The sequence below is a fragment of the Saccopteryx bilineata genome, chromosome 9 (genome assembly GCF_036850765.1).
Source record: "Saccopteryx bilineata isolate mSacBil1 chromosome 9, mSacBil1_pri_phased_curated, whole genome shotgun sequence".
In the NCBI taxonomy this organism is placed as follows: domain Eukaryota; kingdom Metazoa; phylum Chordata; class Mammalia; order Chiroptera; family Emballonuridae; genus Saccopteryx; species Saccopteryx bilineata.
The window spans coordinates 82978398-83000703 of NC_089498.1; the positions used below are offsets into that span (position 1 = coordinate 82978398).

The window sequence follows — 22306 nt, forward strand, 5'->3', positions numbered from 1 at the left end:
CAAGATCCGCCCCGGCTTTTCCCTCCCCTCTGCCACCTCCTGAGGTCTTTTCTGTACCAGCCTCTCCATGTCAGGGTCTCACCAAAGCTCCCTCACCCAGGCTCTGCCCTCAGCCTGGACCATGGCATTTCTTCTCTCCCCACCATGTGCCTGTAAGCGCGGTACAGGGCCCACCGCCTCACCTGCTCTCCCAGGCCCTCAGTGACACATGTCCAGAGGCTATGGCAGCGACAATCTCCAACACAAATAACCATCTGCTCCTTCTCCTCACAGAATGTGTGAAAAGGAAATTAGCACCCATTTAAAGGCTTGGCTCATGATTGCAGACCATGTATGCAGCCTGGTACTTCCATCAGGGATGGAGACAAACAGCTGCCACCCAGGATGTTCACAGGGACAGTGCGGTTAGCATCCCCCTGGCTTTCATCCACTCTGCTGTTCAAGCAGTCAGCAAACACTGCCAGAGCGCCCAGCCCTGCCAGGCTCACTGTACACGATACTCAGGAAGGGGCAGAAGCATGAGACCAACGAGGACTGAGGACCACAGGGCACAGGGATCAAGAGGGCACCATGTGGGGACTGGGGAGCCACTAGGCAGCCTGGGGCCCTTAGTCACATTTCTAACCCTCTTTGGGCCTCAGGTTCCCCACGTTACGTGGGTTTTCTAGGAATGTCTGCCTCGGCGCACACGGTACAGAGTGACTGTGGTGATGTGGTGAGAACACAGTAGCTGGTGAATGAGGAAACTCAATCCATGCTGGACAGGCCGGGAACAGAGGGCCCCAGCTGTGTGATCGGCACTGAGGACCCCCCTGTGCTGAGGGACAGAGGAATCAGGTGGTGCCACTCGGAGGGTAGGTTTCGGAAGCTTTGCAGACAAAAACAACTAAGTGTCGAGAGTTGTCCCATGAGGTTTTTTTTTAATTTATTAAAAAAAAATTTTATTAGGGTGACACTAATTAACATAATTATACAGGTTTCAGATGCCCAATTCTACAACACCTCTCTGTACACCGCATTGTGTGTCCACTCCCCAAGTCCTCGTCCATCGCCCTGTCCACCTCATGCCCCCTCCACTTCCCGTTCTCTGCGATCACCACAGGGTGTCCAGGTCCGGCAGTTGTTGTTGCTGGGGGTTTTGGTCCTTTTGCTCTTTGCTCCATGAATCTTTACTCACTGTCCTAGTAGGAACCAATATAAACAATGTTGACAGAATAAAAGATCTGTTTCTCTAGGGGTGGGATAGTATAAAATTTTGAACTTTCACTTTGAATGGAACCTGAACTGAGGATGTCAGCCGCCGCAGAGCAGCGCCTCCCTCCCCTAAAGGGAACCGAGTCTGGGCAGCTGGTGACCAGAGCTCCCTCCCCTGAAGGGAACCGAGAGGTCAGGCAGCTGGTGACCAGAGCTCCCTCCCCTGAAGGGAACCGAGAGGTCGGGCAGCTGGTGACCAGAGCTCCCTGCACTGCAGGCGCACTCCAGGCTTCACAGTGATTCAGCCTTTTCCCGCCTTGGGGTTGCCTCTCCCCTGGGGGAAAGAGAAGCCCTAGGTTCTCTGTGTTTTAGGCCTAGAGCCCAGAAGCGGGCTGCCTGCTCCCAGGTGAGGCATCTTGGGGTGCCTGTCCCAGCCAGAACCAGCATCGTGTGCCCCGAGAGAAGCCCAGTCCCCTGTGCTCTCCTGACCCATGGTGGCCCCTCCCTGAGCCTGTGGTCTGGGGAGGTGGGAAGAGGATGGAGATGCTGCTGTCAGAGGCCCAGGCTGAGGAAGTGGGGTGGGCGGTGCTGGCCATGGAGGGAAAGGCAGGTGAATGTATAGTTTCCGAGACCCACTCTCACCAAGGACACCTCAGGTCCCTTAGTCGTAGACCCACTGCTCCAGAAGGCAGCTGGCAAAGGTGGAATTTCCCAGGACATCTCAGCCAGTGTGTCCACCATTAGGATTCAAGCCCTGCCCTTGGGTCAGCATTGAACATTAGACATCTGGGCCTAGGACTGGCCTCTCGGCCAGAGGATCTGGGAGCTCACCCTCTTATCCAACAGCACGCAGACTGCAGGGGTACAGAGGGGCCAAGGAGAGAGGAAGACTTGAAAGACACAGGGTTCCAGGTCCTTGTTTAAGGGGCTGGCCACCTGTGCTAGGATGAGCTACTCCTACTCCAGGAAACCCAGATGCAACTGTACTAGACTCAGACAACTCACCCCAGAGGTCCAGCCCGCATGTGCCTGAGTGGTCAGGGGCTGGGGTTGTATGGTTGCTTCTTAAACCCAGACTCCAGCCTGGCCAGCTCACCCTGAACTGTCTTCTGATATAAATGAGGCAAATGAAGTAGTCCTTTGTTCTGCCTTGACTTTTCAGATCACTGTTCAGGGCACACCACTAGCTGGTGGGTTAATCCCCTAATCCCACCACCTTCAGGTCTTTAGGACAAAGGCGTAGCCTCACTTCATTCTGCTTTGTCATTGCTAACCTGCTCTAGAACAAGACTGAGGGGCAGGGATGGGCCCAGGCTCCTGGATTCATGTCTAGGCGTGGACACACGTGGCTCTGGGATCTTGTGAAAGTTACCAAGATGGTCTGTGTTTCATTGCCCCATTTATAAACAAGAATAACCTAATCATGTTGCAGGGACGAGATGGCATTAGTGAGTGGCTCAGAGCCTTGCCCACTGTGGATGCTTAGGTGGTACCAGCCCCTGTTCTATGCCTGCCAGGGCCTGGCCTGGGAGGCCCCTTTTGGAGGCCCTAGCTCAGGGCTCTGGCCAGAGAGCTGAGAGGGGCACTGAGCTCTGCATGCGCCAGGGGCGGGAGAGCTGGTCCAGATCCAGGCTACGGGGAAGGTGCGGGGATCTATTCCCAGTAGCGGTGGTTTTTCCATTAAATTAACATCACTGCGGTCTGAGGGAGAGACAGGGAACACGGCAACTCCTCAGGAGGAGACTGGATCCTCAGCACCAGGATGCTGGGTGCTGTGTCCTTCCTGCCAGTCGCGACGACCACGGCGACGACAGGTTGGGGCTGACTCGGAGGGGCTTGGCTTTGCCCGGGAGAGAGCGGTGGTGGGGAAAGGCACTTTCTCGACCAGTCAGTGGCCTTTGGTCTGGGAGATCTGAGAGCTGGGATACTAGGGCAGAGGAATGCGGCCCCCAGATGCTTCCAGGGCGAGGCTGGTCTGCTCCCCAGCTCTAAAACACAAGCTTCTTGGGGACCTCCCACGGGAACTCGCTTCTTCCGAAATGGCCGTAGCATGCAGTCTTCTGGTAGATGGGCTTCTTCAAATCCAAATCCCTGTATGTCCGGCAAAAGAAAGGGTCATTTTTAGTGGAAAAGGAGCAGTTTCTGTGTCTGAATTTCAGGCACAGGAGTGACAGTCTCTCACAGTCTCTGTGTGGGTGTCACCACTCACAGAGCAAATCCCGTCAATTAATTTCCTGTCCACACTGCACTGTGTCGTGTGGAGTCCCTGCTGCTGGCCTTTGGAAAGCGGGCTGAGGTTCGGGGCAGTGCGATCAGGAACCAGAGCTACACGCTAGCCTCATGGTGCCTTTCTCCTCTGCATCCCATTGACTTGGGCCAGACAGCGTCCGGTCAGCAAGCTCCAGAAAGCAGGAATGGTGTTAGGAATGAGGACAGAGGGGGCTACACTCACCGGCTGAATTCTTAGCCATTGGCCTTATAATTATTTTCCTAAGATGTCCCACCAGCAGTTAGCACCTGCCGGGCCACAGCCCCTCCCACCCGAACACCCGACAGCCTGCATTTGGGGTGTGCATTGTGCTAGGACAAGAGCTCCCAGAGGCTGCAACTCTTCCTGCTTCCCTGTCAGCTGAGCATGCCCTGCCCGCAAGTGTGGGGTGGCACATTTACCTGACAATGACGCCAGGCCGAAGGTCAAAGTTCTTATTCACCACATCCAGCAGCTCTCTCTCTGTCATCTGAGAGGTTCCATAGGTGAAGAGGGAAATGGACAGCGGTGCGGCCACACCAATGGCATAGGAGACCTTCCAGAAGAGACGACGGTCAGGGGCCAGACCTGCACAGGGCTCAGCCCCTCACACAAACCTGATGTCCTCAGGAGGGGCAGTGGAGCCACACCCTGTGCCCCTCTTGTGCAACAACCCCCAGCCCCCACCCGCCCAACACCTGTCTGCCTAGAAAACCCTGCCATTTCACGGTGGGCATTTCTGGGCACGGCCCTCTCCCTGAAGATTTTTATTCCCTCTCCCGGGTTTTCAGGGTACTGGCCACAGTGCCCAACACGACACGCACAGAGTCACATCCTTTGGGAAAGGGTGTGGCCTTCCCATCGGAGCTGTGAGCCAGAGTGTGACCCACCTGCACGAGCACTCTCCGGCAGAGCCCTGCTTTCACCAGGGACTTGGCCACCCAGCGGGCAGCGTACGCTGCAGAACGGTCCACCTTGGTGTAGTCCTTCCCGGAGAAGGCCCCACCACCATGCGCCCCCCAGCCGCCATAGGTGTCCACAATAATCTTACGGCCAGTGACACCCGCGTCCCCCTGCAGAGGGAAGGAAGAAAGAGGGGGAGATGAGAACCAGCGCCCCCTTGTGGCTGAGAGGAGGGTGGTTGAAGCACTGTGATGGCTTCTGAGCTACAGCTTGGAAAGCATGCCCTGAGCTGCCTGGGGCGTGCTTCAAAGACTCTGGCTAGGAGTCAGCCGGAAACCCTGGCTCTGATTCCAGGTGAGTCACTGATCAGCTATGCAAGTCTGGTAAGCTCTCAGAGCCTCATCAGAAAGTGCAAATGATGGGAAAGCTGGGGTCTCAATCAGCTCCCAATACTTTGTTTTTATGAGTCAATCATAGTGGAGAAATCCAACTGTAGGAGGAAATTGTGCTGTAATCAACACATCCTGGCTGTGGCCCTCACTGGGGCCACCCAATAAATGCCATATTGCCCATGTCCCCATGTGTCTGCTCCATGCAACACCAGTCAATAAAGATGTTTTAACTGGTGGTGGGGACTCGACATTAAATGATTTGAGAAAAGTGCATACTATATACCTCTGCTCAGAGATCCACTGTTCATACATTTCTAGTCTTTGAGAGGTTCTTCAGAAAATACAACAAGCTCGACGTTTCTTCCAACCTATGTTTCTGCACTACATTTGGTCCTAGGACCTGTGATGGGGGTCCAGCTGAGGTCCCTGGCAGTGGCCAGCAGCCTCACAGAAGTGCCACTCTAATCTTCACTTCCTCACTCCTTCAGGAAGAGAAAGGCGGCAGCAGGTGTCCACATGCAATGCATTGCCCACCATGGTGCCCACAGGAGTTGAAGGTAACCTGTGGCAAAGACCTGCTCAGTGCCACCTGGTAAAGTTCAGCCATTTGCAATGGTGGGTCAGCACATTGCCAGGTGAGGCTGCAGCCACTTGGGCAGGTATGACATCAAGTACGGGATAACTGGAGTGGGACGGCCAGGCAGCACTAGTGGAAGAGTCCTGGGACAGGTCCCCAGTTCCTTGGGTGTTGACGAATACACAGCAAGCCTCACAGAGAGTGGGCTGACTTCACATTCTGGCCAAGGCCAGACCCGGCTGTCTCATAAAGCCCCCTCCTGCAGCCTTTGTGCCCAGGGAGGTGAGCAACCTCAGTAACAGACAAATCAGGCCTCATCCAGAGGCCAGGGCGCACCTGGGGACCACCAATGACGAACCGCCCGCTGGGCTGCAGGTGGTAGATAGTGTCTTCATCCAGGTACTTAGCCGGCACCACAGCCTTGATCACCTGCTCCCTCAGGGTTTTGCGCATGTCCTCCAGCGTTATGTCTTCGTTGTGCTGCACGGAGATGACGATGGTGTGGATGCGCACAGGGATAACCGCGCCATTGTCCTGCATATACTGAACTGTCACCTGTTGGTCAGAAGGGCAGGGGGAGACTTCATGAAGCCCTGCCCCGAGCTTCATGAGGACACATCGCTGCTAAGCAGAGAGGCAGGCAGGGCTCCCAGGAACCAAGGGGGCCTCCTGTCTTCAAAGGGCCTTCAGGGAAGTGCATCTGACTCACCCTGGTATTTGCATGGTTGCCCAGTGCTATGGCATGACTGGGCATGAAGCACATGCGAGTCCCACCTCTGACCACAATTAGTGCCATTTGGAAACTTGGGGTTTATAGAGTCTTCTCTCTATGACCCACAAGACTCCTCTACTTCTATTTCAGAGGGTTCTGGGTACAACAAATGCCCCCTGACAAAAGCCCTCTCTTGACCCGCTATGGCCCAGGACCAAGCTATCCTGGCTCCTTCCAAGGACACAGGAATCTACCGGCCACATGCTAGCTGGCCCCAGCCTGTTGGCGGAGGAGCTCTGAAAGCAAACAGGGCCAGGGGACTCGCTGGCTAGAGGGACAGAGGGAGAGGGCCAGGTCAGGCAGCTGAGATAGACGGAGCCATCGGCTCCAGGTGTTTGGGTCAACAAAAGAGAAGGGGGAGAACTTTGTGGCTGGAACCTGCCCACAGTCCCCTTGCAGGTCAGGCCACAGGGACAGACCTAATATCACTTTTACCAGTGTGAGCCCGTTCTGCACCCATTCTGTGTGTTATCAACTAATATTTAAGCCATTCCCGCAAGACAGACATTGCTATCTCCACTTTACCAAGGAGAAAAACAAAGCTATGAGAAGTGAAACAGCCTTTCTGAAGTCACATGCTAGTCAGTGGGAAGCCGTGAGCCAAACCCTGCTCTGCCCAATCCAAAAGCTGGTATCATTCCCCAGCAGCACAGACAAAAGGCCTCTCTCCTACCCTCCCTGCCTGGTCACCTTCACTGTCACAGTCTGGTTTGCGTGTAACAAATGTGAGCAGCCTGGGCCCCCAGAGTGAGAGGGAGGGAGGTGGCGAGGACGGTGAATGAGGCTGGGAAAGGAAACTACCATTAGTGATGTGTGCTAGGAACCATGCCACAGCTATGAGAAGCTGTTACTGTTCCCTTTCTAAAGACATAAAAGTTGAGGTTTGAGAATAGAAATGCCTTGGTCAAGGTCACACAGCCAGCAAAGCTGGGATCTGACCTGGAGCTGTGTGGCTTAGTAGCTGGGGCTCTGCCCAATAGGACCCTGTCACTCAAGATCCTGTGGGTTAAGCTGGAGCCACAGGCCAGCCCACTGCTACCCAATCAGTGTAGAGCAGTGCCCAGAGGAGCTATGCAGAGTTTGGGACCCACAGGTGGCCTGGTGGAGACGCTGGCTGCCAGGCACAGCACTGCTTGCCACCCCAGGGCCTCAGCAGGACCACAGGGCAGCAAGCAGGACTCTCCTGGGGCCGGGCCTGCAGCAAGGTCTCTGCCAGCCCAAGGCCCCTCAGATATCTGCCCTGCATCTGTCTCTACTCTGTGCCCTGGTCCAAAGAGCACCAGGGTAGGACCAGGAGGATGAAGAACCTGACCATATGGTGCCTGATCCTCGTGAGATGGGCAGATGCACACCAGTGTCTGTGGCCAAGAGCAACCCTAACTGCTGGGCTGTGCACACCAAGGGCCCCTGGGGGGGAGGTTCCCGGCAGCAGAGGCCTCATGGCCGCCTCTAGAGCTAGACCTGCTCCATCAGGCCTCAGGAGAATGCCCACATCCTGCGGAGCAGCCTGACTCCACTCCCCCTCTCCCCACCCCCACTGCTACCTCCAACGCTGCCACAAGCAAACAAACCCCAGGCGATGTCCTTGCAAAACACTAGCCTGTGGCAGAGCAAAGGACCCAAGCTCAGCTCTTATCTCATTGTGTCAGGAAAAATACAACAGGGAAAACACAGCTCTGACCAGGTACAAAAATAGCCATTGGGCTGCCACTCAGTTGTTTGTATCAGCAGGACAGTTTGTTCAGGTGGAAAAACTCATCCTGTTCACAGTCAACACCAGCTAGATGCTGAAAACCCTTTATCAACAGGGGACAGCAAAGGCCTGGCAGTGGGGCCTGATGCAGTGGGCCCACAGGGCGCAAGAGCCCCTGGGGGAGGGTCGGTCAGCCAACCTACACCCACACGTCTGGGCTGCCAGCGGTGGAAGGCCGCCTGGGGCAGGGGAGTGAGGCCCATTCTGGGATCAAAAGGAGCATTTTTAAGAGAATTCGGTGCATCCTTGCAGGAAAGGAAACCCTGGATGATCCCGCCCCACCCTCGCCCTCCCTGGCTGCCTTCTAGCCTGGGAAACCTATTACTAGGCAGAAAGAAAACCTTTTACTCCAGCTGGGCAGACAGGTGGCGCTCTGCCCTCCTCTCTTGGAGGGAAGGAAGCTCTGTGCTCCGCCACTCCCTCCCACCCCTGTGCTGGGAGTTCCTTTCTGTGAACTGCCCCACAGCACAGCACCGTGCAGGACCACGGGGCATGCCAATATCTCCCTACCACCTTCTTCTGGGACAAGCACCATCTTTGCATTTGAAGCCTCCTGCCCCACGACCTAAAAGAACAGCCGATGCATGCTGCTCATCCCACCCTACCCACTGTGGGGCACGTGAATCACACCTGAAGTCCCAAGGAAGGGTTTCCTCGAGGCCACAAATGCACTTCCTTGCCCTGGTACAGTTGACACGCACCCTCTGTACTGTGTGGCCTTACACTGAGGGTGCGTGTCTGTGCAGCGGGGGGAATGGATGAGTCACACATGCCATGCTGAGCTATAAAACCACGTGAGCCGAAGTCCAGTGCAAGGGCAAGAGAAGGCCCCACCTGGTGGTGCCCAGGGGAACCATGAGGAGGTGGGGACTTTGCTGACTACTGGTAGACAGGTGAGAAGGAGAGATAAAGCCCAAGTAAGGTTCAAGGTGAAAGCATGGGGGCAAAGCACAAATAAAGGAAGCATGGATGAAATAACAGATTGAGCAAAGACTGCAGGAGGGGCGGCAGAGGAAGGTAACGGTGAAAAACCATCAAAGGCTTTGAATGTCAGAATAACAGGTGAAGTTCTGCTCTCCCACAGGGAGCAGAAAGTTCTAGAAGATTCTAAGCAGACATTAGGAAATTAAAAGTGAAGCCCAAAAGAAATTAACTGGAGTTTCAGGCAGGAAAAAGCCTTGGGATGGCCCGGCACTGCCCTCGGCCCTGACTGGGAACCTGTGAAGGAGAGGGGTGCCCCGGGGGGAGGGGTGATGCAGCCGAGGTGCCAGCGCGCAGCGCCCAGGCTCTCGGGCACGTGTGTGTGCAGGGTGAGTAGAAGGGTGCTGATGATTTGGAGAGAACTGCAGGTGGGAGATGTGGGGCTGAGTGGGCGCGGTGAAGACTGGATCCTCCAGCATGGATAGGGGGAGGGAGTGTGGAAGTGGAGCCGTGGAAGAAAGCCCCAGGGCGAGGGCCCACCCGGGTCCTCAGGGTTCAACAGGGCAGCACAAAGGCAGTGAAGGCGGCCAGGAGGCCTCCAGGGTGCTAACACGTGCATTGCCGCCCATCTTCAGACACAGACTTCAGTGGGGGTTTCCGCTCTGCGGGGAGCAGGGTGCTCAGGGTCTGGGGCGCCAGAGAGTCGGAAACAGCAAGGATAGAATGGTTTTCTGAGAAACAGGAGAAAAGGGCCCAGAGAGATGCAGACGACCCTTGTTCAGGTGCTGGGCAGGCCTTGCTCAAGACATGGAGACCTGTCCTCATGGCAAGGCAGTGATCGAAAGTGTGGAACTAGTTGAGAAGTCTGTGGTAGGAATTGGTGAATCATATTACCAGAGTCAGCATATGTTTAGAAGGCTAAAAAAATCTAAAAAATATCTCTATTTCTTGGTACTTTTGAGATTTTTCATAATAAAGGGGGGGGCATTAGAGCTGAATATTTTTCAAATAGTTCTTTTCAAAATTAGCAATTCTTTGAGTGTCCAGACTGAAGATTTGATCTGAACAGTAACAAAAATCAAAGGACTTGGGGTTGTCTAAGTGTGTGTCTGCAGCTGCCATGGAGGTGAAGGAAGAGCTGACCTGAGTCTTCGAGTCGGGCCTCAGCCAGGGAAGCACCCCCGAGCGCCTCAGTTCTGCCATCCGGGCATTGAGCTTGTGAGCAAGGATGATGGTGAGAGGCATGCATTCTTCCGTCTCGTCGGTGGCATAGCCGAACATCAGGCCCTGACAGAGCAGTACCCACGTTACACACAGGACCACTTTCTTCAATCTAAAACTTCGCTGCACTCCAACCCATACTGGGTGCCTCGAGCATGCAGCATTTGCATTGGGCACTTGTAGAGGAAAGGCGTGGTCCCTGATGTCCAACTAGGAGGGGAGATGAGCCCAACTGGCATCAGTTGCTACAACCTCACCCAGCCAGCAGTGCCCTCATTGTCACTGCCCTGACATAGGCACATGCTACTCATTTCAGGTACGTACCTCCCTGAGATCTTCTGCGATGAGGGACCACCCCACAGTGTGATTGTCCCATTATTCAGGGACTTCGCCAGCCTACTCCCCAGCACACGTCAGCGCCAGGGCTGGGACAGGCTGCACTGCACAAGGTCCAGGCCAGCGCCCGTGCTCAGTACTCAGTTACCTGATCTCCGGCACCGACGTCCTCTTCGTGTCTGTCCAGATGCACACACTGGGCGATATCTGGGGACTGCTGTTCCAAAGCCACCAGCACATTGCAGGTCTTGAAGTCAAAGCCTAGGCAGAAAGGAGAGCAGGCCCAAGTGGGACACATGCCAGACATGGGGTGGATCGTTCAGTTCCTGACATGGTATTTATTAATAGTTGCACATGGGTGGTTTCTAATTAGCTGGGATCTGTCTGGGCCCAGAGCTGAAGCCCAGAATGGAGAAGGCCACATATCCTTATCATTATGTAAAACTCTTTAGTCAAAGAAAATCCTGTGCTGTGCATTTTACTAAATTGAATTACACTGTGATTAGAAATGCATACCCCGCACAGAACTGCTGTATACAAACCAGATGACGGCTCTGGTGGCTCCGGCTCAAGAGCAGATGGGCCACTCATCACTCCGGCCCTCTGGCCTCTCCCAGAGGCACCTCTCAGGACACAGGCTGAAAATCACTGCACTGAGTGAAAACCCGGGCCCTTCCAACACCACCATCCTGAAGCCCAAGTATCGGCCTCATCCAAGTACAGACAGTCCCCAACTTACAATGGTTTGATTTAGGATTTTTGACTTTGTGACGTTGCCAAAGTGACATGCATTTGGTAAAAACCGTACTTCAAATTTTGAATTTGATACTTTCCTGGGCTATGGGCAGAGGCGGATTTAACGGCAGGCACACCAGGCGCCCGCCCTGGGTCCCGACTTCTGAAGGGCCCCACAAAACCTCAACTTTACACCTTTTTCTAATGACACCAAGTTTGGTTTCACGTGTGCAATTTTAACATTAATAGTACATAATATTTTTCATTTATTTAAAAATATGGTTAAGATGTATTTTTATTTTCCCTGTCTCTCTCTCTCTTTTTTTAAGGGGCCCAATATTTTCTTCTGCCCCCAGGGCTGACTCTGACTATGGGTATTCAGTATGATACTCTGTCGTAATGCTGGGGAACGGCTGGCATGGTCAGGGGGTAAACAACCAGTATCTGCAGTGTAGTCATTGTATTAGGAGATTTTGCCCAACAGCAGGCTTATGTAAGTGTTCTGAGCACATGTCAGGTAGGCTAGGCTAGGCAAGCTATGATGTTCACAGGTGAGTAGTATTAAATCCATTTTTAACTTATATTTTCAACTTAACGATGGGTTTACCAGGATGTTACCCTGTGATTGTTTGAGGAGCATGTGTATTAAACACACTGAACAAATCAAGTGTACGTGAACTATTTAGAGAGGCTCCCAGAGCCAGAGTCCTCTGACCCTGAGATGTGATCTTGCGGGGCCAGAACCAGAGGGAAAAGACCCGTCCCTGGAGGCCAAGCCTCTGCCCATCCCTGCAGCTCAGGCACAGAGGCGGAAGCTGACCCTCTCCAGACCAGGGGCACGGGCTAAGCTTGGCTTGGGGAGGTCTGGGCTCATGGCAGTCCTGCCCGAGGAGCCCCGGCAGGGAGCGCTGTGCGCACACAGCACATTCTTCTCCCTGGTCCTCCTCCAGCGGCTCAGGCCTCGGCTCAGGGACCTGACGAATGAGAAGCTAAAGCATTCAGGGGCCCTGTCACAGCCTCAAGTATGTGATGAGCTGACTGTCACCCTCTTTTCTCCTATCCACGCTGCCAGAGTTGGCTAACTAAAGCAAGCAAACAAACAAACTCAGATCTAATCTATTGTTTATGTACATGCCTCAGGCGAGGACCTACTGCCAAATGCAATAAAACTGAACTCAGTCCCACCCAGCCCCCGCCAGCTGAACTCCTTTAGCTAACTTTTGTTTAGCTTTAAAGAGGACGTACTCTTGTATCTCCATCCTTTGCCTAGAACGCTGTCCTCCGACTCCCCATCCCCACGCACCCAAATCAGACAACTCACAATCAGCATCCCTGGACCCTCCCACAGCAATTCCTCGCTCACTATGCCTCCGACTCCCTGCTGGGCACCCCCTGCTGCATCAGCTGATGCCAGGCAGTGCCCCTGCTCCAGAGGCATCACGTCACCTCTGTTCTGTGCCGCCTTCTGTTGCCAGTGAATGATTTTGAAGGCACAAAACAATGAACACTCTTTAGAGAGCTGCCAAGGACTCACCAATTTTGCATTAAACATTTCACATTTTGCCTTATCACTATCTAAATAATGAATCTTCTCCGCTGAAAATCAATCAAGGGCTTCAAGTGATTTGGAAAAACAGAGTTTAGGGGATGAAAGGGAGAGGCGGGGCTCGGAGGAGGCGCCAGCCCAGCAGCTCTGCAGCAGACGCAGGGAGGAGCAGCGAGCAGGACCTTGCTGCCGTGGCCATCACAGGGCGTGAGGGGTCCTTTTGCTGCAGGCATACTGACCAGCCAGCACACGGACACACTGCCAACAGCAGGGCTGGTGCTCTCCCCCTCTCCCTTTCTAGGGGGTGTCACCTCCTGGGGAATCTCCCTGCCACCCAACACAGAACAAGCTTTGCTCTTGAAAAAGTTCTAAATGTACATAAACAAGTTGGCTTTTCCTGGAAGAACAGGGGAAAGCTTTGCATGTCACATGTCAGGAAGCTGCTGCTCTGGGACAATGTGTTTCCTGTATGCATGTCCTGCAGTGCCACCTGGGAGAACTGGTACTCACTGGTTCTCCCCAGTCATTCTTGGTATAGCTCCCAGCAATTCCGTATGCTCAGGCGAGCCTTTTGGGGGGTCAGAAGGTGGCTGCACCAAGTGTGAGTTTGCCTCATACACGAGCAACTCTCACATCATCCCAGCCTGCCTTGACCCACAAAGATGCCACAAATCACCCTCAACAACAAGTATGTGGGATGTCAGTGTGCACAGGCTCTTCGATGCCCCTCCAGGTGGGGCTCCTTCCTGGCTTGCCCCCTCGCAGGGCCCCTGGTCCTTCCCAGCTCTCACCGGTGGCGCCTGATCACAGTGCTCCTCCTCAGTTCCTGCCAGGGCCTGCCCCCCCCCCACACACACACACACCTTTCAGGCTCCTGAACTGCCTGCCATGGAGCCAGCCTGGGCCAGCCTGCCTCCTTCACCTGTGTCAGTACAAGTTCTGGATTAAGTCATCTTCTTGTCTATATTGGGAAGGAGCACAGTTTAGCAGAAAGCACAGGAATGTCAAATGGGGAAGCCACGTACTGACTGTCAATTATTTACATCTCTAATCCTGTTTCCTCATCTCCATGAGGCGTATAGCGGAGTCCCTCAAACATTATGTAAGATGGCACATACAGGGAGCCTGGCACCAGTGCCCAGCAGAGGGCATGACCCCAATAGAGAGCAGCTCCTTTTACTCAGAGCTTCTTTCTCTTCCAAATCTCCGGGAAGGCAGGACATTAAACAAGACCAGAGTTAATGGATGGACACAGGCTGGTTCAGTGGGGCACCGTCACCTGGGCTACCACACTGTTGCCAGAGACTTGGACCCCTGGTCCCTGATGTGCAGACCTAGGAATGCTTCCCCCCCAGTGGTATGTGCACTTCCAGAAGACCGAGAGCCTCAGATGTGAGTCAGCGTCACGGGCTCCCTCAGCAGAGACCAACATGTATTCAGATTTGGGGGCCCTGCCCTTACCCTTAGCAGAGTCATCATAGCCAATGTGTTTGATGGTGTCTCTCACCACCCGCTGATAGTCCACCATGGCTGTAGAGGTGATTTCCCCGCACAGCAGCACCATGCCTGTCTTACACACTGTCTCTGGAAGGGAAGGAGAAGTAGTAATAACCACACGCCAGCATAGGGAAACTCAATGGCTAGACCGCCCTCAGTGCTAATAAAGAAACTCACAGGGAACCATACCAGGAATGGACTCAAGACATAAAATAATAATGCTAATAATAAGAATAAATTCCAGCCTGATCCATGGTGGCACAGTGGATAGAGTGTCGACCTGGAATGCTGAGTCCCAGGTCCAAAACCCTGAGGTTGTCAGCTTGAGCAATGGATCATCAACATGATCCCAAGGTTGCTGGCTTGAAGCCCAAGGTTGCTGGCTTGAGCAAGGGGTCACTGGCCTGTCTTGAGCCTCCTGGTCAAGGCATGTATAAGAAGCAATCAATGAACAACTAAAGTGATGCAATTACGAGTTGATGCTTCTCACCTCTCCTCCTTCCTGTCTCCCTTTCTCTCTCAAAAATAAAAATAAAAAATAACATAAATTCCAGCCCAGTTGCTGGCCATCTTCAAATCTCTGGAGAACTGCATACATTTTGGAAAGAATTGGTTACACTTGAGTGTTCATACCAAGTACTTAGTGATTTTTTTTTTTTTTTTTTTTTTTTGTATTTTTCTGAAGCTGGAAGCGGGAGGCAGACAGACTCCCGCATGCGCCCGACAGGGATCCACCCAGCACCCCCACCAGGGGGCGATGCTCTGCCCATCTGGAGCATCGCTCTGTTGCACCAGAGCCACTCTAGCGCCTGGGGCAGAGGCCATGGAGCCATCCCCAGCGCCCGGGCCATCTTTTGCTCCAATGGAGCCTTGGCTGCAGGAGGGGAAGAGAGAGACAGAGAGGAAGGAGAGGGGGAAAGGTGGAGAAGCAGATGGATGCCTCTCCTGTGTGCCCTGGCCGGGAATCGAACCTGGGACTTCCGCACACCAGGCCGACACTCTACCACTGAGCCAACCGGCCAGGGCGTACTTAGTGATCTTGAACAACTTATTTAGCCTCTCTATGTCTGTTTCCTCAACTGTTAGATGAAGATAATAATAAGACTGCTGTGTGGATTAAAATGAGACAATGGTTGTATGTAGTTATCATAAAGAAAGCAGTCAGCATATGTAAAGCTCTCCTGACCCCTTATTGCTGGAACTCTACTGCGGACTTTAGGGAGTAGGCTCTTGAACAAAGAACCCAGGAAGGCCAACCTTCTCTTCAGCTGTTTACAGAGATGCCAGGGTGCAGTCTGCCCTCAGAGGGGCATGGGGCCTTGTAGTCCTCAGTGTAGGGGCCAGGGCGCACTGGAGAGGGAAATAGCAGTCTGTGCTGTGGAAAGTACAGGGTCCCCGCAGTGAAGAGAGCAGAGCTGTGGTCTCCAAGGTGGGCACCCGTACCCTGTGACTTTGGCCAAGGTCCTGACTCGGCTGTACCCACTACCCTTTTAGTAAAGTAAGAGGATTAGACCTGGTCACCTCTGGGGCCCTCCTGACTCTCTGCTGTGATGAGGGCAGCAACACAGGCAAAATGTGGAAGCTCAGCAACTTAGGACTCCTGAAGGAAGGGCGCAGGCATTTCTTACCACAGGCCACTTTGGCATTGGGGTCTTGCTTGAGGTGAGCATCTAGCACTGCATCACTGATCTGGTCACAGATCTTATCTGGAAAAGAATGAACATGTGTAAGAATTACAGAACTATTAGGTATAACAAACTGAAATGTTAAAATAATTAGATATTTTGTCAGTTTACATATCAAATATATCTATGAGGTTATTTCTTAAAATATGAGAAATTTGAAATGTTTTAAAATTTTTAGTTTTTCTCATTTCTGCCTAATTCTTTGATGTAGAAAGTCATAGAATTCCCTAAAAAAAGAAATATATTCCAATACCAGTTCTAAGGGTACAGCAATTCAGACACATACACACACCGAGGCACTCATCTACATGTTCTTCTAACTAAAAAGTCTCTCATTTCTCAATATATTCCCTTTAATTCTAACATCTAGAAAAGTCTTGGATCTAAAAGTTAAAGTAGCTAGTAATGTCAGTGAGATTAGATGTCAGGATGTAAAGTCATAAGGACAAACAGATGCATCATAGTGCAGGTTCCACAAGATGCAATGCATGGTGTGTAAAACCACACCCAGTTCCACGACTCCACCCATAAAGATTTAGTAAGAGAACCTCTGGACCTCATTGCTGTGCTGCAGAACATTTCCATGACCACAGTCACTCAGCTTCCTAAGGCAGGGGTTGGGAACCTATGGCTCGCGAGCTAGATGTGGCTCTTTTGATGGCTGCATCTGGCTCGCAGACAAAGCTTTAATTAAAAAAATAATGTAATGTTAAAAATGTAAAACATTTTCATGTATTACAATCCATTCATTTCCTACCAGTCATGTTCATGGTTGCAGATGGCTGGAGCCAATCACAGCTGTCCTCCGGGACAACACCAAATTTTTATTGGATAATGCTTAACATACATGGGTCGTTGTATGGCTCTCACAGAATTACATTTTAAAATATGTGACATTCATGGCTCTCTCAGCCAAAAAGGTTCCCGACCCCTGTCCTAAAGTGTAGATGTTCTAATAGCTGGGCTTGACCTCCTCAGTCAAGGTGGGGTTGACAAGAGTTCAGCATGAGCTGGTATTTGATCTTACTCTGTATTTGTCTTTAACACTTTAAATGGTTGAGCGTATGGACCACTAAATGGGACTGTGGAAATATCTACTCTTGCCTTGGGGTTATGTGAACTGTCCATGTTCACAAATTCAGAAATAAAAGTGACACGTAGTTACACATATTACAACTCTTTAGTGTTCAAAATATCCACAGAGTCTGCCCTTAATAAATTAATAGAGGTTTTCCCTAGTTTTATTGAGATAAAATTGGTCTATAAGAGTTTTGCATATAAGTAATGTATACAATTTGGTGAGTCTGGACATATGTATGCACTTGTGTTTCCAATACCACATCAAGGTAATAAACATATCTATTACCTCTAAAAGTTTCCTTGCATTTCTCTTATCATTTTTAAAGTTTTTATTCTTTCTTTTTTTTTTTTTCTTTTTTCTGAAGCTGGAAACGGGGAGAGACAGTCAGACAGACTCCCGCATGCACCCGACCGGGATCCACCCGGCACGCCCACCAGGGGCGACGCTCTGCCCACCAGGGGGCGATAATCTGCCCAGCCTGGGCGTAGCCATGTTGCGACCAGAGCCACTCTAGCACCTGAGGCAGAGGCCACAGAGCCATCCCCAGCGCCTGGGCCATCTTTGCTCCAGTGGAGCCTTGGCTGCGGGAGGGGAAGAGAGAGACAGAGAGGAAAGCGCGGCGGAGGGGTGGAGAAGCAAATGGGTGCCTCTCCTGTGTGCCCTGGCCGGGAATCGAACCTGGGTCCTCCGCACGCTAGGCCGACGCTCTACCGCTGAGCCAACCGGCCAGGACTTTAAAGCTTTTAAATAAAGAATTTATATCCAGAATCAAGCCAGTCTACTCTCAAAAGCACACACTAAGTTCTGTAATTAAAAATGCTAATTGGTCATTAAAGATCAATTCCTCAATTTTTCCTTCCAGAAAGTGCTATTAAACATATATTTGAATCTCAAGGATATTATGCTAAGTGAAATAAACCGGACAGAGAAAGACAAATACCATATGATTTCATTGATATGTGGAATCTAAAAAACAAACAAAACAGAAACTCACAGATACAGAGAACAAATTGATCATTGCCAAATGGGTGGGGGTTTAGGTTGCTGGGTAAAAAAGGGGTAGGGATTAAGAAGTACAAATTGATAGTCACAGAATAGATGTGGGGATGTAAAACACAGCATAGGGAATATAGTCAATAATATCATAATAACTCTGTATGGTGTCAGATGGATATGAGATTTATTAGGGTGATCACTTTGTAAGTTATATAAATGTCTAATAACTATGCTGTACACTTGAAACTAATATAATATTGAATGTCAACTGTAATTTGAAAAATTAAAGAGAAAATACGCATACATTTGTGTTTTTTTTATCTATCCTCCTTCCAGTGGTAGATATGGTTGTAAGTCTGAGTTTGTCTGAGTCCATAGCCTCAGCACACCCCTACCAATGAAGGTCTCCTCTGCTCATCCACTTTAGGCTTACCCATCAGCATCCTTAGGAGCTACTCACATACTGACCATGATGCCTCTGTTTATTTAAAGGACACAGGTCACATGTTCCCAATGCACACAGGGAAACGGGATAAAGGGTATTAGGGCTAAAGCTGGAGTTGAGCAAGAGTATCAAGAGAGATCAACAGACTAAAATAACATCTAAGGAGGCCCTTCAGAGCTGCTTTTTTAGGCTTTAAAAATTTTTTATCATCAGCTAGTAGCCTTAAGCTAGCCAGTAGTTGGTGTTCTTGGACGTTGGAAAGGAAGCATTAGTTTTATCTTTTTGGTGGAGATGAATTTAGCACAGGAAAATAAGCAGAAAGTAGCCGAGCCTTAGCCAAAGCTGACTGACTTATGTGGACAGTTAGTTCATTTTTAGTGGCAAGTGAACAGAGAATCAGACAAACTGATGGTCTGCCACTTAACAGACAAAACCACCAACTCATTGGCTGGAATTTCCCTTCTCTGTCCATTGAGCATATTGCTGTGTGTATGATGGGACCACAGGCCACTGCATGGCAAAGCACCCACTTCTTCCAGACGAGCAAATCCTAACCTATATATCTATGTATATGGCCTTCAAAAGCCAGGGAGAAAAAAAAAAAGCCAGGGAGCTGTCCAGAATTTGCCAAACATAGTAATGGAGCTGAGATTATGAGTACAGTACCTAGAAAGTTTATAAAATTGTGCATAATAAAATAGGTTATTTACACTGAATTGAGCTAAATCACATACAAAACCCCAGGTTTCTCAACAGTGGTACTATTGACATTTGGGGTCAGAAAACTTTTTGTTGTGAGGGGATGGCCTTGAGCATGCAAGATGTTTAGAAACATGTCTGGCCTCTATCCATTAAATGGCTGTGTCAACTCCTCCATAACTGTGGCAACCAAAAATGTTTCCAGACATTTTGAAATGCTCTTGAGGGGAAAGGAGAAAAAACTGCCCCCAGTTGAGAACCACTGGCTAAAGCATAGGGAAGGAGCAGAGTATCCAGATGTCTAGAGCTGAGTTACAAAGTACAAAAGTTAAATCAGAATGAGGAAGATGAAAGAAAAGGTAGCCTTACCAAAAACTTCAACTACTCAAATAAATATTAAGAAGTGCTTAACACATAAATCAATGCTCTAAGAGCAAAGCGTGGCATCCACACCAACAGCAGCAGCATCTCCTAGGAACTTATTAAAAATGAAAAATCTTTTATTTTTTAAAGAGAAAGAGAAAAGGAGAGGAAGAAGAGGAGGAAGAGGAGGAGGAGGAAGAGGAGGAGGAGGAGGAGGAGGAAGAGGAGGAAAGAGACAGAGCGAGAAGCATCAACTTGTTGTTCCACTTAGTTGTGCACTCATTGATTGCTTCTCATACATGCCCTGACTGGAGCTCAAACTGGCAACCTTAGGGTCAAACCAGCACCCCTGGGATTGAGCCTGTACCCTCAGGATCCAGCCAGTATCCTCAGAATTGAGCTGGAAACCCTGGGATTGAGCCAGTGACCAGAATCAAATGGGACATCTCAGGCAAACTAGCAATGTCAGCTCTCCCGGATGACACTATCCACTGCAGCACCTGCCGGCCAAGGACAGGGCAAAAATGCGAATTGTTGAGCTGTGCCCAAGACCTGCTCAATCAGAAAGCTTGAAGGTGGGGCCCAACATTCAGGTACTTTACCCTGACATTTGAGAACCACTCTTCTAAAACTTAAGGATCCATTCATGGTCTCTGCTGCCACCATGGATGCCCGTCTCATTCCCCCACACCACAGTCCACTGACCTCTCAGGTAACAAAATAATGCTTGATTTTTTTTTCTTCCCCTTCAAGAATTCATCTGTGCTTAAAAAAAAAGAAAGAAAAGAAAAGAATTCATCTGTGCTTCTCTTAGATAACGTATCGCAGACTTCCAGAACCTAAGATCTGTCTCAGCACCTATGAGAAGGCACTACCATTCAGTTCTAAACTACCTGTGCTTTACGTGAAAAACTTAGTGACCCATGGTCTTGTTTGACGAAACATTCTCTGTTGACTTAAGTTGCTCATTGACAATAAATTAAATATTTACTAAAAATATATATAACATGTTTATATTTGATGATACGCTTCATGCCCATGGCTGTCCTTGGACAGCCAGCTGCGCTCTCTGCGGCAGCCCCACCGTGCGGGGTGCCGGGAGCCGGTGGGGGTGCCAGCAGCAGGAACCCCAGCTTCACTGACTTGCCATGTATCATTTGCATACAAGTGACTGTTTTACAAAACTACAAATAGAGTAAATACTTCATGTTGTTCCTCCAGAGACCCCTTATAGTAACTGACATAAATTGTTTTAAGACCTCTAGTAAAAGCAGGTCACCATCAGTCCAGCACCATGCACTTACCTGGGTGTCCCTCTCCTACAGATTCTGATGTGAACATGAAGGCTCCTTCTGCACTTAGAGAATTGTCACACAAGCCATCCACCGGTCCATTCATCTTTCCACAGTTCTCCACTCGGCTTCTTCAAGGCAACAACGCCAACGCTGTAGCTTTGCCTGAGTTGTCTTTTTCTTTAAACTCAACAGGCTTGTCTCTGGAAGAACCACAGAGATCCCTCTGCCTAACTGCCTGTGTGCATTCGAGAGTAAGATGAGGATGGGTGAGAAGGGAGGGACCAAGATGGATGTGTCACTCCTTTCAACTGGTCAGAGCTTGCTCCCGAGTGACTCCTATATATGGAAAAGTGAAAGTGCCTGCATAATCATGTGAGAAAATTGGAGGAGTCCATTTCCTGGGAGGGGGGTCAGTCTTCTTACCTTGAGGAATTTCAGTCTTTAGCTCTGATTTCCCAAGCCCTGAGCCTCTGGTCAATGTATGGAAAAGAAGGCTGTATAGATTCTGTAGAACTGAATCTCCTTTGGGCCTCTGCTTCGACTAAGCAGCTGATCTCCACACAGCTCCAAGGCTACCAGCCCACAGTGGAGGGTGAGGGACGGTGGCTACTCAGGGGTACAACAAGCAGCATGAAACACCCTTCCCAGAGACATGGTTTGGGCTAAGATTGCAACACAAGGTGGCCATTGCTGTTGCGTGCACTCCCGCCTCCCCCACACCCTGTCTCCATTGGGCTCTTCCCCTCTGCCACCTGCATAGAACAAGCGTGTGCACCTGTATTCTGTGTCAGCTTCGCTGTTACACAACATGTTCATTTTAGAGACAAAGCTTTTGAGTCCACACTTTCATGCCAACAGAAATCACCGAAACCGTCCACTTCTCTAAGACACTGGCAATCACATTAAGAAGCAAGATATTTAAAAAGTATTTGGACTTTTTTTTTTAATGGAACAATGTTTTTTTTGGAAAAGTACCCTTGAGAGACAGATTCATTACAGAGAAATTGTCAGAGTCTAGTTTCCCAAAGCTTCCAGATAATAAGTTAAACATCTGCATATTCAGCCCTATATACTTGATAAACGTCCTGCTCTCATAACTCTTGCATGATTTTTGCTTTGACCAAGAAAAGCAATAGACAGGAATATATCTTTAACCAATGCATGCACTAGATAATGGCATTTCTCCCTTCATTTTCTTCCACTCTTGGATCTAGCTGTATCCTTAGGCCCAAGGAATAATAGGACATTGTGATCACAGAAAATAGGAATGGTGGAGAAACCACTAGAAAGCAATAAAATGTTATCAACTGAAGCCAGATGCGTCAAAGTTTGGACTGTGGGAAGCAAGAAAGTGGGATGTAATAATGTCAACTAACAATTCTGGTGATCAGATCTCCTCTGTACTTATAATATGAGCATTTAAATATTTTTTCTGGGGCTCCAAATCTTGAGTCTTGTCAGTTGACCCACAGTAGCAGCACTACTCCAGGCAATTAAAACCATATTGAAGTGACCTCTTTGAGATAAGAGATTTTACACATATGTATTTAATCAGAGGCATTTAACAATGAGTCAGCTGCAACATTCAAAGAAGAAAAAGATGAGATGGAAAAATGAGGAATCAAATAGGGACTTTAGACGATGCAG

General features: G+C 50.2%; 1 protein-coding gene across 2 annotated transcripts; it reads right to left on the bottom strand.

The window, feature by feature from the left end:
* Positions 1-900: 900 nt before the first annotated feature.
* On the bottom strand, positions 901-20984 carry MAT1A (methionine adenosyltransferase 1A). Of its 2 annotated transcripts, XM_066242033.1 has the most exons (9): positions 20669-20983; positions 15724-15801; positions 14060-14182; positions 10466-10578; positions 9904-10047; positions 5651-5869; positions 4333-4515; positions 3865-3998; positions 901-3285 (listed from the first exon to the last, which is right to left on the bottom strand). In XM_066242033.1, the coding sequence occupies exons 1-9, from the start codon at positions 20760-20762 to the stop codon at positions 3183-3185; spliced, it is 1191 nt and encodes a 396-aa protein (XP_066098130.1). In that variant the 5' UTR covers positions 20763-20983; the 3' UTR covers positions 901-3182. The 2 variants fall into 2 exon arrangements, with proteins under 2 accessions (XP_066098130.1, XP_066098131.1); XM_066242034.1 differs by lacking the exon at positions 9904-10047 and having other exon boundaries at positions 20669-20984.
* Positions 20985-22306: the final 1322 nt, after the last annotated feature.